Source organism: Leucoraja erinacea, chromosome 1 (assembly GCF_028641065.1).
Source record: "Leucoraja erinacea ecotype New England chromosome 1, Leri_hhj_1, whole genome shotgun sequence".
In the NCBI taxonomy this organism is placed as follows: Eukaryota; Metazoa; Chordata; class Chondrichthyes; order Rajiformes; family Rajidae; genus Leucoraja; species Leucoraja erinaceus.
The window spans coordinates 39,028,270-39,044,313 of record NC_073377.1 but is presented as its reverse complement, the minus strand read 5'-3'; the positions used below and the strand labels follow the sequence as shown (position 1 = coordinate 39,044,313).

Genomic DNA, 16,044 nt, shown 5'->3' with positions numbered 1-16,044 from the left:
GGAGGGAAGAAATATCATATCACAATTCACTATTAATTCAATGAACCATACAACAAAGCACCAGTAATTTGAGCTAATATATCGTTGGTTTGCTTATTCCTATTGGGATTTAGACAATTAAAAGATTTCCCAATGTTAGCCCATTTCAATTTCCCTTTTTTGATTTTTTTTCCCCTCTAAAATGTCTATTTTTCTTTCGAGTCAACTGACAGGTTGTTCGTTTTCTGCTAACAATTGACATTTTTAATAAGGGTGTGAAATAATTCTCACAAGTTTCCAATTTACTTCAACAACATGATTCGGAATAGATTGTTAAACCTCAGGAAAGAGAAGATACATTAAAATAGCTACAATCCTTGGAATTAAAAATCTGCATAAGTTCTTTTACCTCTAGGTTTTCTCCATCTGTTGCATCTTTTGCCTTAGAAGCTGGAGGAGGTGATGACACTGGTGGAAATTGACTGCTGATTATTTGAGAGCTAAAAGAGAAGGTTCACGCCATAAATTACTTTCAAGAGTCAAGAGTGTTTAATTGTCATATGCACCAGGAACAGAACAAATAAATTCCTATTTTCTGCAGCTTTACAGGCACATTAACATAACAGCACAACAAATGAATTTACATAAACAGAAATACAATCAACCTGTACAAGGTCTGTACTATTCATGACAGATTTTCAGAGATATGCATAACCAAGAACTTAATGTTGTTGACTCTCCATCGTTGTCCCATCGATGAAGACAGGTTCTTCGATCCTCGATTTTCCATTGCTGAAGGGAAGAATCAGCTCCTTAAAGGGCCTGTCCCACTGAAGCGACCTTTCAACGACTGTCTTCGACCTTCAAGCTCGAGGGCACTCGCCTGGAAAACTTTGAGCTGGATCGACCGTCAGTGTTGAAACCGCGAGCTGGATCGACCGACCGCACACGCGCGCGCGCGCGCACACGACACACCACACACACACACACACACACACACACACACACACACACACACACACACACACACACACACACACCACACACACACACACACACACACACACACACACACACACACACACACACACACACACCTCGCGGGGGATCATGCTGCAAGTATGAGTAGCGTTGTCTGAAATTCACATCCACGATGAACAGAAAATTTAAGACGGCGACACTGTGTACGGTAAGTCCTTTAGAGAGCGCACACCAGGGGGGATAGGCACAAATACAGAACAGGGGGGGGGGTGGGGGATATACCATTGGAGACACTTTTACACAAGAATAGCCAACATATAATAAAGTTTAGCGGGCATTTTAAATTACCGGTCGGTTTTCCTTGGTCCTGAAAACTCCAATGAGCCAATTAAAATGCCCGGTCAGCGAAGGAGATTGCCTACGGCTGCCCTCAACTGCCTGTAACTACAGTGACCCCACTCCACTGCACTATGAGTTCAAATGAACCATGCCGAAACATGCTGAGAAATGTTCCGCGACCAAACTTCCCTCGAGCGTAGAATGTAGAAGACCTCCTTCGATCTCCTTTGACCTCCTTCGCCTATGTTGAAGACTAGCTTCGACTAGCTTCTGGAAAATTGGATACCGAATAGTGGAGAGTGAAGACGATCTCCTTCGACCTCCTTCAACTATGTTGAAGACTATCTACGACTACATTCGACTAGCTTTGAATACCTTTGATTGCCTTCGATTACCTACGAATAACATGACCTACTACGACCTACTTCGACCAAACCTACGAGATTTATTTCCCATAGCGACTTTTTTTTATTCGCGGGCATTTTTCAGCATGCTAAAATAAACGCCGCGACCTAACTGAGGCCTCGAGTATGCGGGGACTACTCTCAAGCATGAAGGAGAGTTACAGAGACCTCCTAGGACCTCGTGTCGATCATGCTGCAAGTATGAGTGAAGACTTCAAGAGTGCAAGAGAGTTCAAGAGAGTTTTATTGTCATGTGTCCCTGATAGGTGAAATTCTTGCTTTGCTTTAGCACACCAGAACATAATAGGCACAAATACAGAACAGATCAGTGTGTCCATATACCATTGTAGAAATATATACACACATGAATAAATAAACTGATAACGTGTAAATAAACAGATTATTGGCTATTAATGTTCAGAGTTTTGTCCGATCCGAGTTTAATAGCCTGATGGCTGTGGGGAAGATGCTGTTCCTGAACCTGGTCGTTGCAGTCTTCAGGCTCCTGTACCTTCTACCTGAAGGTAGTGGGGAGATGAGTGTATGGCCCGGATGGTGTGGGTCCTTGATGATGCTGCCAGCCTTTTTGAGGCAGCGACTGTGATAGATCCCCTCGATGGACGGGAGGTCAGAGCTGATGATGGACTGGGCAGTGTTTACTACTTTTTGTTGTATTTTCCGCTCCAGGGCACTCAAGTTTCCGAACCAAGCCACAATGCAACCAGTCAGCATGCTCTCTACTGTGCACCTGTAGACGTTAGAGAGAGTCCTCCTTGACATACCGACTCTCTGTAATCTTCTCAGGAAGTAGAGGTGCTGATGTGCTTTCTTTATGATTGCATCAGTGTTCTCGGACCAGGAAAGATCTTCAGAGATATGCACGCCCAAAAATTTGAAGTTCTTGACCCTTTCCACCATCGACCCGTTGATATAAACGGGGCTGTGGGTCCCCATCATCCCCTTTCCAGTCCACAATCAGTTCCTTGGTTTTGCTGGTGTTGAGGGCCAGGTTATGTACTGGCACCATTTGGACAGTCGGTCGATCTCACTTTTGTACTCTGACTAGTCCCCATCAGTGATACGTCCCACAACACTGGTATCGTCAGCGAACTTGATGATGGAGTTTGCACTATGACCGACTACGCAGTCATGAGTATAGAGTGAGTACAGCAGGGGGCTAAGCACGCAGTCTTGAGGTGCTCCCATGCTGATTGTTATCGAAGCCGACACATTTCCACCAATACGAACTGACTGTGGTCTGTGAATGAGGAAGTCAAGGATCCAATTGCAGAGGGATGCGCAGAGACCCAGTTGCGAGTTTGGTAACCAGCTTGGAGGGGATGATTGTATTAAATGCCGAGCTGTAATCAATGAATACCAGCCTGGCATGAGTTTTTGCTGTCCAAGTGGTCCAGAGCGGAGTGGAGATCCAGCAAAATCGCATCCATCGTTGATCTGTTGTGGCAGTAAGTGAACTGCAGAGGGTCCAGGTTTTGGTCGAGGTAGGAGTTGATTTGCGCCATGATCAATCTCTCAAAGCACTTCATCACCATTGACGTTAGTGCCACTAGTCGATAGTCATTGAGGCACGTCATCTTGCTCGTCCTGGGCACCGGTATAATTGATGCCCTTTTAAAACGGGTGGTAATCTCAGACCTCAGAAGTGAGAGGTTGAAAATGTCCGTAAAAACTCCAGTCAGTTGGTCCGCACAGGTTTTTAGAACATGACCGGGTATACCATCAGGTCCAGGCGCTTTTCGAGGGTTCACCCCTCTGAAGGATTTTCTGACGTCGACCTCTGTGACTGTGACTGAAATACCATCACAGCGAATGGGGGCTCGAGAAGGCACATCAGTGTTCTCCCTATCAAAGCGTGCGTAAAACGCATTGAACTCGTCAGGGAGTGATGTTTTGCCGACATTCGAGCTGCCTCCTGATCTCGCCTTTGCATTCAGGAGGCGATTGCATTCAGGCCCCACCACAGCTGTCTCATTCTCCAGTTTGGAGCAGTAGTCCCTTTTGGCCTTTTTGATGGCCTTACCAAGGTCGTATCTGGACTTCTTGTAGATCACTGTATCATCAGACATGAATGCCAGTGTCTGGTCTTCAGCAGAGCGCGGATCTAATAGTTCATCCAAGGCTTCTGATTGGGAAACACTTGGGAGTTTTTCTTGGGATGCAGTCCTCCACACATTTCTTTATGAAGTCTGTAACGACTGTGGCGTATTCTTTCAGGTCCGTTGCTGAGTCCCTGAACATTGCCCAGTCTAGACTCCAAACAGTCCTATAGTTGTTCCTCTGCCTTGCCCTTAAGTCCTCCACTTTATTTTCAAGAGACTGAACATTGGCCAGTAGGATAGTAGGGAGAGGGGGCCGAAGTCCCCTGCAAACTCTTCTAAACTCACCAATTAAGTCCCCGCAGTGGGACATGCCCTTAAACCTTGCTAACGTTAAGCGCAAAATTGTTGTTCTGGCACCATTCAGATTATCGATTTACCTCCTGTACTCTGACTCATCTTTAACCATTATTCATCTAACAAACAGTGATAAGGTCAGCAAATTCATAGATGATGGAGCTGTGTCTGACTACACATTTATGGGTATCCAACACAATATTATTAAAGATTATAATTAAGAAAAACCACTGAGAATAATTTATGAGTAAAGGCTACCTGACATCGGCTTAAAGAAGTCACGATAATCGAGGTAGTCAATTCTGAAATAATACTCCTGTTTCTTATTATTGACATTCTAGTCAAATGTGGATAGGATTTTATTATATTTAGATGAAACAGGTCTTGTGTTCCAACAGTAGGTAACAAACATCGAGACACTTATTGCAAAATATCCCATTTCAAATTGGCATAAAATACAAGAACATAAAGGTTTGGCTGGAAATATATATATTATGGCAAGAGTATCAAAAACAAGTTTGCATAGGTCAAAGGAAGAGGCAGGAGTTTTAATAGCAATCTGAGCGTTAATTTTTTCACACTATGGGTGTTTGATATCTAGAAAACACTACCAGACGAGTTGGTGGAACCAGATACAATTACTATAGAAACATAGAAAATATGTGCAGGAGGAGGCCATTCGGCACTTCGATGCCAGCACTGCCATTAATTGGGATCATGGCATATCGTCCCCTATCAATAACCCGTGCCTGCCTGCTCCCCATATCCCTTGACTCCACTAGCTCCTAGAACTCTATCTAACTCTCTCTTAAATCCATCCAGTGACTTGGCCTCCACTGCCCTCTGTGGCAGGGAATTCCATAAATTCACAACTCTCTGGGTGAAAAAGTTTTTTCTCAGTCTTAAATGACCTCCCCTTTATGACTGTGGCCCTGGTTCGGGCCTCGCCCAACATTGGGAACATTTTTCATGCATCTAGCTTGTTCAGTCCTTTTATAATTTTATATGTTTCTATAAGATACCCCCTAATCCTTCTAAACTCCAGTGAAGCCAAGCCTAGTCTTTTCAATCTTTCCTCATATGATAGTCCCGCCATCCCAGGGATCAATCTCGTGAACCTACGCTGCACTGCCTCATTCACAAGGAAGTCCTTCCTCAAATTAGGAGACCAAAACTGTACACAATACTCCAGATGTGGTCTCACAAGAGCCCTATACAACTGCAGAAGAACCTCTTTACTCCTATACTGAAATCCTCTTGTTATGAAGGCCAACATTGCATTAGCTTTCTTCACTGCCTGCTGTACCTGTAAGCCAACTTTCAGTGACCGGTGTACCTAACCTAACCTTCACCTCCCCCTTACCTAACCTAACCCCATTGAGATAATAATTTGCCCCCTTGTTTTTGCCGCCAATGTGGATATCCTCACATTTATCGATATTATACTGCATCTGCCACGCATCTGCCCACTCACTCAACCTGTCCAGGTCACCCTGCAACCTCCTAAAATCCTCTTCACAGTTCACACTGCCACCCAGCTTTGTGTCATCCGCAAAATTGCTAGTGTTGCTCCTAATTCCCTCTTCCGAATCATTAATATATATGGTAAACAGTTGCGGCCCCAACACCAAGCCTTGCGGCACTCCACTCGCCACTGCCTGCCATTCTGAAAAGGACCCGTTCACTCCTACTCTTTGCTTCCGGTCTGCCAACCAATTTTCTATCCATGTCAACACCCTACCCCCAATACCATGTGCTCTAATTTTAGTCACCAGTCTCCCATGCGGAGCATACACATCTTTGATGATCCTAATTACAAAGAAAACTCAACACCTTTGCTTCATAAGAAGCTTAAGATTTGGCATGTCATTTGAATACTCTATTGAATTTCTATACGTGTATGGTTGAGAACATTCTGATCCTGCATCATGGCTTGGTTCGATAATTCAAGTGTCCTGGAATGAAGGAGGCTGCAGAAAGTGGTGAACATTGTCCGGTTCATCAACAGGACTGACTTCCCTACAAAAGGAATCCATGGAAAGTGCTACCTCAAGAAGGCAGATAATATCATCAAAGACTCGCACTATCTTGGTCACGCTCTCATCTTCCTGCTACCATTGGGAAGGTGATACAGGAGCTTGAGAACCGTTAGCCCAAGTTCAAATACAGCTTATTCACATCAACTATCAGGCTCTGGAACCACAACCATACCTCAGCATTTAGCTTAGCGTTGGTCTTTGCACCCAGATTGCACTATCACGGTCTGGTTTACTTAGAAGAACTGATAATTTATTGTGTATTTATTGTTATTACTGGTGTATTTAAGGTGCTGGCAAAGATGCAGCAAATAAGAATTTCATTGTTCCAGTTCACATGCATATGACAAACACAAACTTGATATTTAAGAGCATTTACACAAAACACTTAAATTGAAGAATACGGTCTTAATTTTCTGATCAACACATTACAGGACATATGTGATTGCAATAGAGAAGGTGCAGAGGTTATGCACAAGTTGTTGCTAGGATATTTGAAACCAGTGAAAAGAAGAGCCTGACCCATTGAGTTACTTTGCGTTCATTCCAGTTTTCTGAATCTACAGTTCCTTGTGTATCCACAGATAATGGCCTTAACTTGAAATTAAAGCAAAATGTATCTAATGTGTCAACCATGCCCGTAAGAAAGGCGGGAGAGAGACAACAGGGAATTATAGACCAGTTAGCCTGACATCGGTGGTGGGGAAGATGCTGCAGTCAATCATACAAGATGAAATAGCGGCACATTTAGATAGCAGTAACAGGATTGGTCCGAGTCAGCACGGATTTACGAAGGGGAAATAATGCTTGATTAATCTTTTGGAATTTTTTGAGGATGTACCTAGGAAAATGGACAAGGGAGAGCCAGTGAATGTAGTATACCTGAACTTTCAGAAAGCATTTGATAAGGTCCCACATAGGAGATTTGTGGGCAAAAATTAGGGCACATGGTATTGGGGTTGGAATGCTGACATGAATAGAAAATTGGTTAGCAGACAGGAAACAAAGAGTAGGGATTAACAGGACCCTTCCAGAATGGCAGGGAGTGACTAGTGGGGTACCGCCAGGCTCGGTGCTGGGACCGCAGCTATTTACAATATACATCAATGATTTAGATTTAGAAGGGATTACAAGTAACATTAGCAAATTTGCAGATGACACAAAGCTACGTGGCAGTGTGAACTGTGAGGATGATGCTATGAGAATGCTGGGTGATTTGGACAGGTTGGGTGAGTGGGCAGATACATGGCAGATGCAGTTTAATGTGGATAAATGTGAGGTTATCCACTTTGGTAGCAAAAACAGGAAGGCAGATTACTATATAAATGGTGTCAAGTTGGGAAAAGGGGAAATACAATGTCAAGTTGGGAAAAGGGGAAATACAATGGGATCTGGGGGTCCTTGATCATCAGCCAATGAAAGTAAGCATGCAGGTACAGCAGGCAGTGAAGAAAGCGAATGGCATGTTGGCCTTCATAACAAGAGGAGTTGTGTATAGGAGCAAAGAGGTACCATAGGGGCCACAGTTTAAGAATGGTAAGCCATTTAGAACGGAGGTGAGCAAGCACTTTTTCACGCTGAAAGTTGTGAGTCTGTGGAATTCTCGGCCTCAGAGGGCGGTGGAGGCCGGTTCTTTGGATTCTTTCAAGAGAGCTAGATAGGGTTCTTAAAGATAGCGGAGTCGGGGGATATGGGGAGAAGGCAGGAATGGGGTACTGATTGTGGATGATCAGCCATGATCACATTGACCTATTGTCTATTGTCTAAAGCTGCTGTAAATAAGAATTTCATTATTCCGTTTTATATCGGGTGCAAATGACAAATAAACACACTTTATTCTTTCTTCATTGAAATCTTCAACTATATCAAAAGTGCAAGACAAAATGCTCTTACCTCTCCATTTCTGAAGTCCCTGCTAATGAACCTGACATACTTTCTGACATGGCAGTTTGACTGCTACCTATTCGGTTTGGTTCTAATCCAACTTTTATATCGTTGAAGTTTTCATATTTGAGAGCCTGAACAAGCTGAAGCAAGTACATGAGCAAATCCTATGAAACATTGAGAGATTTCAGGAATTCAGTTTAAGAAAATAAGAAAAGCATGAATAGCAGAAAATATTTACGCAACTGAAATAAAGAGTAATTCTACAAAATATTCCATGCTCTTAACGCGCTATATGTCAATAAATTAATTAAAACATTACTAATACAAGCATAATAATGAAGTTGTATTTAAATATCAATTCCTAGTTAATAGTCTTAACAAGTCAAATGATGTATAGCAAATTCAACTAAGATTCAATAACTGATACCTAATTTCAATTATCTTGGGAGAATTTTTTTTTTTTTTAAGATATTCATTCTTTAAAGTATAAGAAAAGTAGGTGATCCCATTGAAAAACACAAAATTCTGAAACTTAGGGTAAATGTGAGAAGAATATAACCCTACCAGAGAATCTAAAATCTAATTTCTTCACCCAAATGCTTTTGAATGCATTATCCCAGAAGGAGGTAGACATTCAGATGTTGTCTAGTTTGAAGACCGGTTTATGTTACGATTTTTAGAAATAAGAGTGAACCACGGATATCGGAACAGCAATTGCATGGGGAAACAGACCTCAGCAGGTGTCCAGCCATAAATTATTGAACGACAGAGCAGGTTCAAAGGGTAATTGCTGCTTTTATTTTGTATATTTTTAAGAAAATTTCCTGAAGATTTACAACAATACTGTTTCTGGTCTTGATTCCTCTCCAATATTTTGGATAACATCCAGCATGTTAGGTGCTTCTTAATTTATTGGCAAGCTTGAGTAAGCAGAATCATTTTGAACCTTCCAATTTACAAAGAACCTGACTCAGTTTAGACCAATGATTAATATGCAGCAATGGTCAAGTGATACCTCTTGCAGAATTAGATCTTATTTTCCCAAGATCTTTAGTTTCCTCCATTTTAGCCATCTTGCATTATGTGCATATTAAGTGGAAAACATCTGACAGTGAAAACCAGATTTACAGAGAGCAATTCTGAAAGCTCAAATCTCTTTCAAAAGTGCTTTGCACTGCAAAAAACAACATTTTTAAAATTTAGGATCCTTCTTCCTCCCCGAACCCCACCCCCCCCCCCCCCCCCTTATATGGTGGTGCCTTAATCCATCAGATCACCAGATAAATTCTGATCAAACTTTCCTTTAAGAAACTTAATTTTAAAATGTGACTCATTTTCTGCAGCAAATGCAAAATAGCACCACAATGATTTCCAAGTGGACATTCTGTTCATTAGGATTACCATATCTTGGATAAACAGACCAATTGTACAATAAACAAAATATTAATCACCATCATCCATGTGAAACAACTTGCTCTTAAAAATTACATTGGTAATGTGACAGAAAACTGAGGTCATCCTTATTGTCCAAGATAGGGACATAGAAAATCATATTTTCTGGAAACTTCACCTACCAGCTCCAACCTGGTCCAATGTGGTTGCCAATACTGCTATTGCTGAGTTTCTAAGAGACAACACAGCCTAGTAATAATGAACGGTTCAGTTTCCCTAGCTTAATTTTTTTAAGATTTAATGATTTATTTAAGAAAGCCCATTTTCAAAGTGAATTTTAGATAACTGAAATATAAAATATGAGATTAGCAGCTAGAATTTCAAATACGGTTTTCATAAATTTTCAATACATTTAATCAAAAGCTCCAAAGCTTCACTCAGTACTAACAGTGCACCAAGTTCTGACAATTTAGATTTACAATGTATCCAATATTCAAGCTTTCTGCATAATTAAGCAATATGCTTACCTCATCATCAGCTTGTTGCAACCGAGCAACAGCATATCGCCTTACAGTTGGATTCGTAAATTGCGAGGAAAGCAACTCAAGACCATCCTCCACATCCATTGGCTTCCACTTTCCTAGCAATTCCAGGGCTTGCTTCGCTTCTTGAGCCAAGTCCCAGTTTACACACTTCAAAAATTTAGTCAAAGCCTAGAGAACAGAGATGCATGTAATTATGTTGTTTATACATCAGTCAGATGAAGGGCCTCGACCCGAAACGTCGCCTACTTCCTTCACTCCAAAGATGCTGCCTCACCCGCTGAGTTTCTCCAGCATTTTTGTCTACCTTTGATTTTCCAGCATCTGCAGTTCCTTCTTTAACATGTTGTTTATACAAGTCAGTTTGAATAATTTGTCATTAATCAGAAAGATAGTACTTCATATTTGGAGTCAGAGTCATACAACACAGAAACTGGCCCTTCAGACCAATTCATCCATGTTGATCAAGATATTCCATCTAAACAAGTTTTATTTACCAGTGTTTAAGAAGGAACTGCAGATGCTGGAAAATCGAAGGTCGACAAAAGTGCTGGAGAAACGCAGCAGTTGCGGCAGCATCTATGGAGCAAAGGAAATAGGCAATGTTTCGGCCCGAAACGTTGCCTATTCCCTATTTACCAGTGTTTGGCCCATATCCATCTAAACCTTTCCTATCTGTGTACCTGTCCAAATGTGTTTAAATGTTATTATTGCACCTGCCTCAATCACTTTCTCTGGCAGCTCATTTATTATATCCACCATCCTGTGTGTGGAAGAATTTGCCCCCTAGGTTTCTATTAAATCTTTCCTCTCATACCTTAAACCTACGCCCTCTGGTTCTTGATTCCTCAACAATGGGGAAAATACTTTGCAATCATTCTATCTATTCCCCTCATGACTTTATCCATCTTCATATTACCCAATTGTCTCCTGTACTTCAAGGAATAAAGTCCTAGCCTGCCAACCTTCACCTGTACCTCAAGTTCAATTCCTGGCAACATTCTCTGAAAAAGCATCCCAATCTGAAACATTGCTTATCCATGCCCACCAGCATTGCTGCCTGACCCACTGAGTTACTCCAGCATTTTATTTTTTACTCAAGATTCTAGCATCTGCAATTCCTTGTAGTTCCAATTTCAATACTCGTTTTCCCAACAGATGAAAGCTGACATGCCAAAAGTCTTCTTCAACACACTATCTAATTGTGACATTATTTTCAGGAAATTGCGTGCCCATAATCTGAGGTAATGCTACTCTATAACACTCCACATGACACCCCTATTCACTGTGAGGAACCAGTGCTGGTTTGCCTTCACCTAATGTTACACCTTACATTTATCTGCATTAAAATTTATTTGCCATTGTTTTATCCAGTTGCCCAGGTGATAACATCCCCCTGTAATTCTAGATTACCATCTCCAGTGTCTATGATACCACGTATTTCACTGTCATCTGCAAACTTACTAATCAACACATAAATTCTTATCCAAATCATTGATATTGATGACAAACAGTTATGTTCTTAGGATTGTATCCATAGGTACAAGACTAGTCATAGAACAGTACAGCATAAGAACAGGCCCTTCGGCCCACAACGTCTGTGCTGAATATAATGCCAAGCCCATCTCTTACCTAATTCATATTCCTCCATTCCCTTCACATCCATAGGTCTAGCCCAAAGTCTCTTAAATGTCACCATTGTATCTGCCTCAACAACCATACCTAGCAACGCCTTCCAGGCACTCACCACCTTCTGTGTAAAAACAATTGCCCTGCAAATTCCTTTAATCTTTTCCCTTCTCACATTAATGCTAGGTCCTTTAGTATGTTATGTTCTTCTCACAACCATCTTTCTGCAATGACCACAACATCATAATCCCACACTTCAATCCAAGCTCTAGGTTTATCTGCTTTTTCCACAATGCACCTTGTATTAAAATAAACAAGCTTCAGCCCATCAGTGTCACCATATTCCTTCACCTCTCCCTGCCTGTCCTTTCTTTGCGACTTACTGTCCTAACCTCTACCTTTTCATCACTCCTCCCAATTAAACCCTACCAAGTAGCACTAGTGAACCTCCGACACAGATATTGGTCCCCCTCCAGTTCATATGCAACCAGTCCCTCTTGTACAGGTCACCTCTGCCGCAGAAGAGATGCCAAAGGCCTAAAAATATGAATCTCTGCTTCCCGCACCAACCCCTGAGCCACACATTCATCTGTCCTGTCTTCCTATTCCTACCCTCACTAGTATGTGGCACCAGGAGTAATTTGGAGATTACCACCCTGTTTTTGAATCATCTGCCTAACTCCATATATTCACTTTGCAGGGCCTCATCCCTTTTCCTAACCACGTAATTTGTGCCAATGTCCACAATAACTTCCGGCTGCCCATTGTCCCCCTCGAGTCACAGGCTTCCAGTCTAGAGAAAAAAATTCTACTACTGTCTTTGCTTCATGAAGCCATTTTGTTTTTGGAGCACATTTTTTTTGGAAATTGCAAGGTGTTGCTCAAAAAAAATAGCAAATGTGTTCAATCATCCAATGTTCCCTCCACAACTCCCCGGCCAACTTGGCCCTTCCCACCTAAACTTCCCCCTCCCCAGGTACTTTCCCATGCAACCGCAGGAGATGCAACACCTGTCCCTATACCACCCCCCTCAACCCCGTCCAAGAACCCAAACAGTATTTTCAGGTGAGGCAGAGGTTTACGTGGACCTCCTCATCTACAGTATCCGCTGTTCCAGGTGTGGACTATATATCGGCGAGTCCAAGCACAGGCGCAACGGTCATTTTGCTGAACACCTCCACTCAGCCTGCCTAAACCTACCTGATTTCCCGGTTGCTAAACACTTTAACTCCCCCTCCCATTCCCACACTGACCTTTCTGTCCTGGGCCTCCTCCATCATCAGAGGGAGGCCCAGTGCAAATTGGAGGAACAGCACCTCATATTTTGCTTGGCCAGCAGTATGAACATTGACCTCTCTAACTTCAAGGAACCTTTGCTTTCCCTCTCTCTCCATTCCTCCTCCTCCCCAGTTCTCCAGCCAGTCTTCCGGTGTCCGACTACATTTTATCTCTGCTTTGTTGTCACCTTCTGCCAGCTAACAATGATCTATTCTACATTTTCCTTGATCGCCATTCCCTTTGTGCTGTTTTCACACCTTACACTTCCTTATCTATGTGCCACCTATTCCCCTGACATCAGTCTGAAGAAGGGTCTTAACCCGAAACATCACGCTGTTTCTCCAGCATTTTCTGCCTATCTTTGCCCTACAACTGAAAACAGTTTGCTGTTTTCCAAGTCACTGCATTTACAGTAAAATCAGTTAATTATGCTTCTTTGAATTGAAATCACGAATTTACAAGAAATAAAAACTTCTGGATCTAATGCATTATCAGATTCATTATTAAAAAAAAATACTGACCTTCTCTTGATTGGTGAGATAGTACCTAAATTTCCAAACGAGATCTTGTTCTTCAGACGACAACAATTTAGTAGGAGGATAATTTAAAATAATCTGGAAAAATTATTGTACAAATAGTGATTAGTAAGTATGTTATTATGAGTCAGCTATCTTATTAAATGTATGAAGTAAATCCAAGCCATTCTCATTGTCAAATGTTTTACCAGGGAGAAACAAAAATTACCATAATATATTTGCATACGGGAAAACCTACTCTTTGGACATTATAGCGACTGAAATTACTGTCTTTGCATTAACATGTTACTGCATGATCTTCCAACTTCCATTTCCATTTCTACCAATATCCCTGTCAAGACAGGACCTGACTGAAGTCGGCAAAAACAATCACAAAAAAAATCAACTGGTGTTAAAAATCAATACATTTTGAGAGTAAAGCGAGCTTACAGGGATGCTGTGGACAGGGAGGAATCACCTGTACGGACAGCAACCCTCATTACAAGTGATCTGTGTCATGAGTTGCGTTCAGAATCAAAGTCAGAAATGGAGGTACAGTGATGGGATAAAGCTATTAGAAAGTCATTAGAAATGTCATAGTATTGCACAATATTTTGCAGTGTTGTACATCAGTTAATCGACTGTAGTTTTCTGTAACACCATATTATCTACAGTATTTATTAATTTTTGAGACCTTAGGTTTACCTTAAAAGTCATTTAAAACATTTCTTTGTTTTGCTGGTCAAAGCTTTAGCGACCGTATTTCCCGGCAATGAAGACGCACCTGCGTCAAAGACGCACCCCCATTTTGAGTTGCTAAATTTTGAAAAACGGCTGGCTGGACATAGAATTTCTCACGCTCAAAAAAATAAATAAATAAAGAAATAAAGAAAGTGACAATTCAATTTGGTCAAGGCTTCCAGATCTCCTCCATTCTGAATGACTGAATGGGTGAGGGGTGGAGGATAACGGCAGGTGGAGAGATAGTGGGGAAAACGGGAATGCTAAGGAACTGGGAAATAATGATCAGTAGTGCCAAATCGGGTGTGGCCGCCGAGACTGGACAGCATCCCCGGGTCGGCAGAAAGAGCTGAGGTGGCAGCCAGTTCCGCTGTCCGATCCCGGCGGCCGCTCGCAGCCACCCGAGCTACTTGATGGCATGATCCCCGACTCTCTCCTTCTCAATGCTCCTGCCCATGCTGACCTTGGTCAGATTCCCCACACGTTGTGAAAGGAACTCTCCCCCCACAGCCGCGCTGTCCTTTTACAGCCGCTTCCCATTTTACAGCTGATTCCCATCAGATGCCAGCAATGAGGGATAGACTTGGCTATCCCAGGGTACAGCAACATTGTTCTTGATGTTGCTGTACTGATGGATAGCCAAGTCAATCGTTCTTAAACATAGAAACATAGAAAATAGGTACAGGAGGAGGCCATTCGGCCCTTCGAGCCAGCACCGCCATTCATTGCGATCATGGCTGATCGGCCCCAAACAATAACCCGTGCCTGCCTTCTCCCCATATCCCTTGACTCCACCAGCCCCTAGAGCTCTATCTAACTATCTCTTAAATCCATCCAGTGATTTGGCCTCCACTGCCCTCTGTGGCAGGGAATTCCATCAATTCACAACTCTCTGGGTGAAAACGTTTTTTCTCACCTCAGTCTTAAATGGCTTCCCCTTTATTCTAAGACTGTGGCCCACAAGTCTAAGATTTGGCTAACAACGTAACCTTTGGCCTTCAAGACGCAGGTAAATCTTCAGGCCTTATTTTTGGGTAAAAAATAGCGTCTTCATTGCCGGGAAATACGGTAATTCTACCCCACCCAGATGGACTTAGGCCGACTCCAGTTGATAAATGTAAGAAACAGTAAGATAAATTAGTTACAATGATAGAAATGCTTTTGAGTGGAATTCATAAATATAAAAAGCAAATTTAAAAATGATATTTATAAGGAAAACGCTCGTTGATATCTTTTCAGAGAAGGTTTTCAATTTGTACTCACATTAAGTTGATCGCGTGTAGCAGCATTTGGCTTCAGATCATGATCAGAAGGTCCACTTCTTAAGCTTCGAGCAAGTTTATGATGCTTACTTTCTACTAAATTTTCCTATTAAAAGAATATATTTAAAACAAACCATGAAGAAACAAGTATTATGCATTTAACTATTTAAGCCTTCATGAACTTCATGTGAACTGTTTTGATCAACAAATTGAGATGTTAATAAAAAGGAAATGAACAGTAACTTGGACATCATCAGAACAAAACATGCCCAAGACAAGAAGGGCAATCACAAGTCAGATGTACGATGAATTTAATTACAAAATGCATCAAAAACATAAAATATCCAAAATCACCTACAGAAAAGCATTCCTCATGCAAAACCTTCCCGTAGGTTAGTGACTGTATGAGTGATTTGTGCGCTCCACAACAGACAACAGATTTTTTGCAGTACCGATTCACTTCTTTCTTGCTGAAATGGGGGGGATTTTCTTTTGATGAAAGAATGAACAGGCTTGTTTGTTTTTCCAGAGCAGTGACTGAGAGTGAAGATGCTGAGATTCGGCTCCCTCTGGCTGAAGAAATTAGAACTACATGGAACAGTATCAGCATGAGATTTTGTTCATTTCAGACTAAAATAAGGTGAT

The 16,044-nt window shown here is 41.8% G+C and overlaps 1 protein-coding gene across 3 annotated transcripts in view; it reads right to left on the bottom strand.

The window, feature by feature from the left end:
- The window catches only part of pik3c3 (phosphatidylinositol 3-kinase, catalytic subunit type 3), a 124,374-nt gene that overhangs the window by 54,696 nt on the left and 53,634 nt on the right, over positions 1-16,044 (bottom strand). For all 3 annotated transcript variants that reach the window (XM_055633266.1, XM_055633281.1, XM_055633273.1), the window contains exons 8-12: positions 15,401-15,505; positions 13,403-13,495; positions 9,960-10,145; positions 8,047-8,204; positions 389-479 (exon numbers count right to left, since the gene is read on the bottom strand). In XM_055633266.1, the coding sequence (XP_055489241.1) occupies positions 389-479; positions 8,047-8,204; positions 9,960-10,145; positions 13,403-13,495; positions 15,401-15,505 (633 nt within the window). The remainder of the gene's footprint in view (positions 1-388; positions 480-8,046; positions 8,205-9,959; positions 10,146-13,402; positions 13,496-15,400; positions 15,506-16,044) is intronic.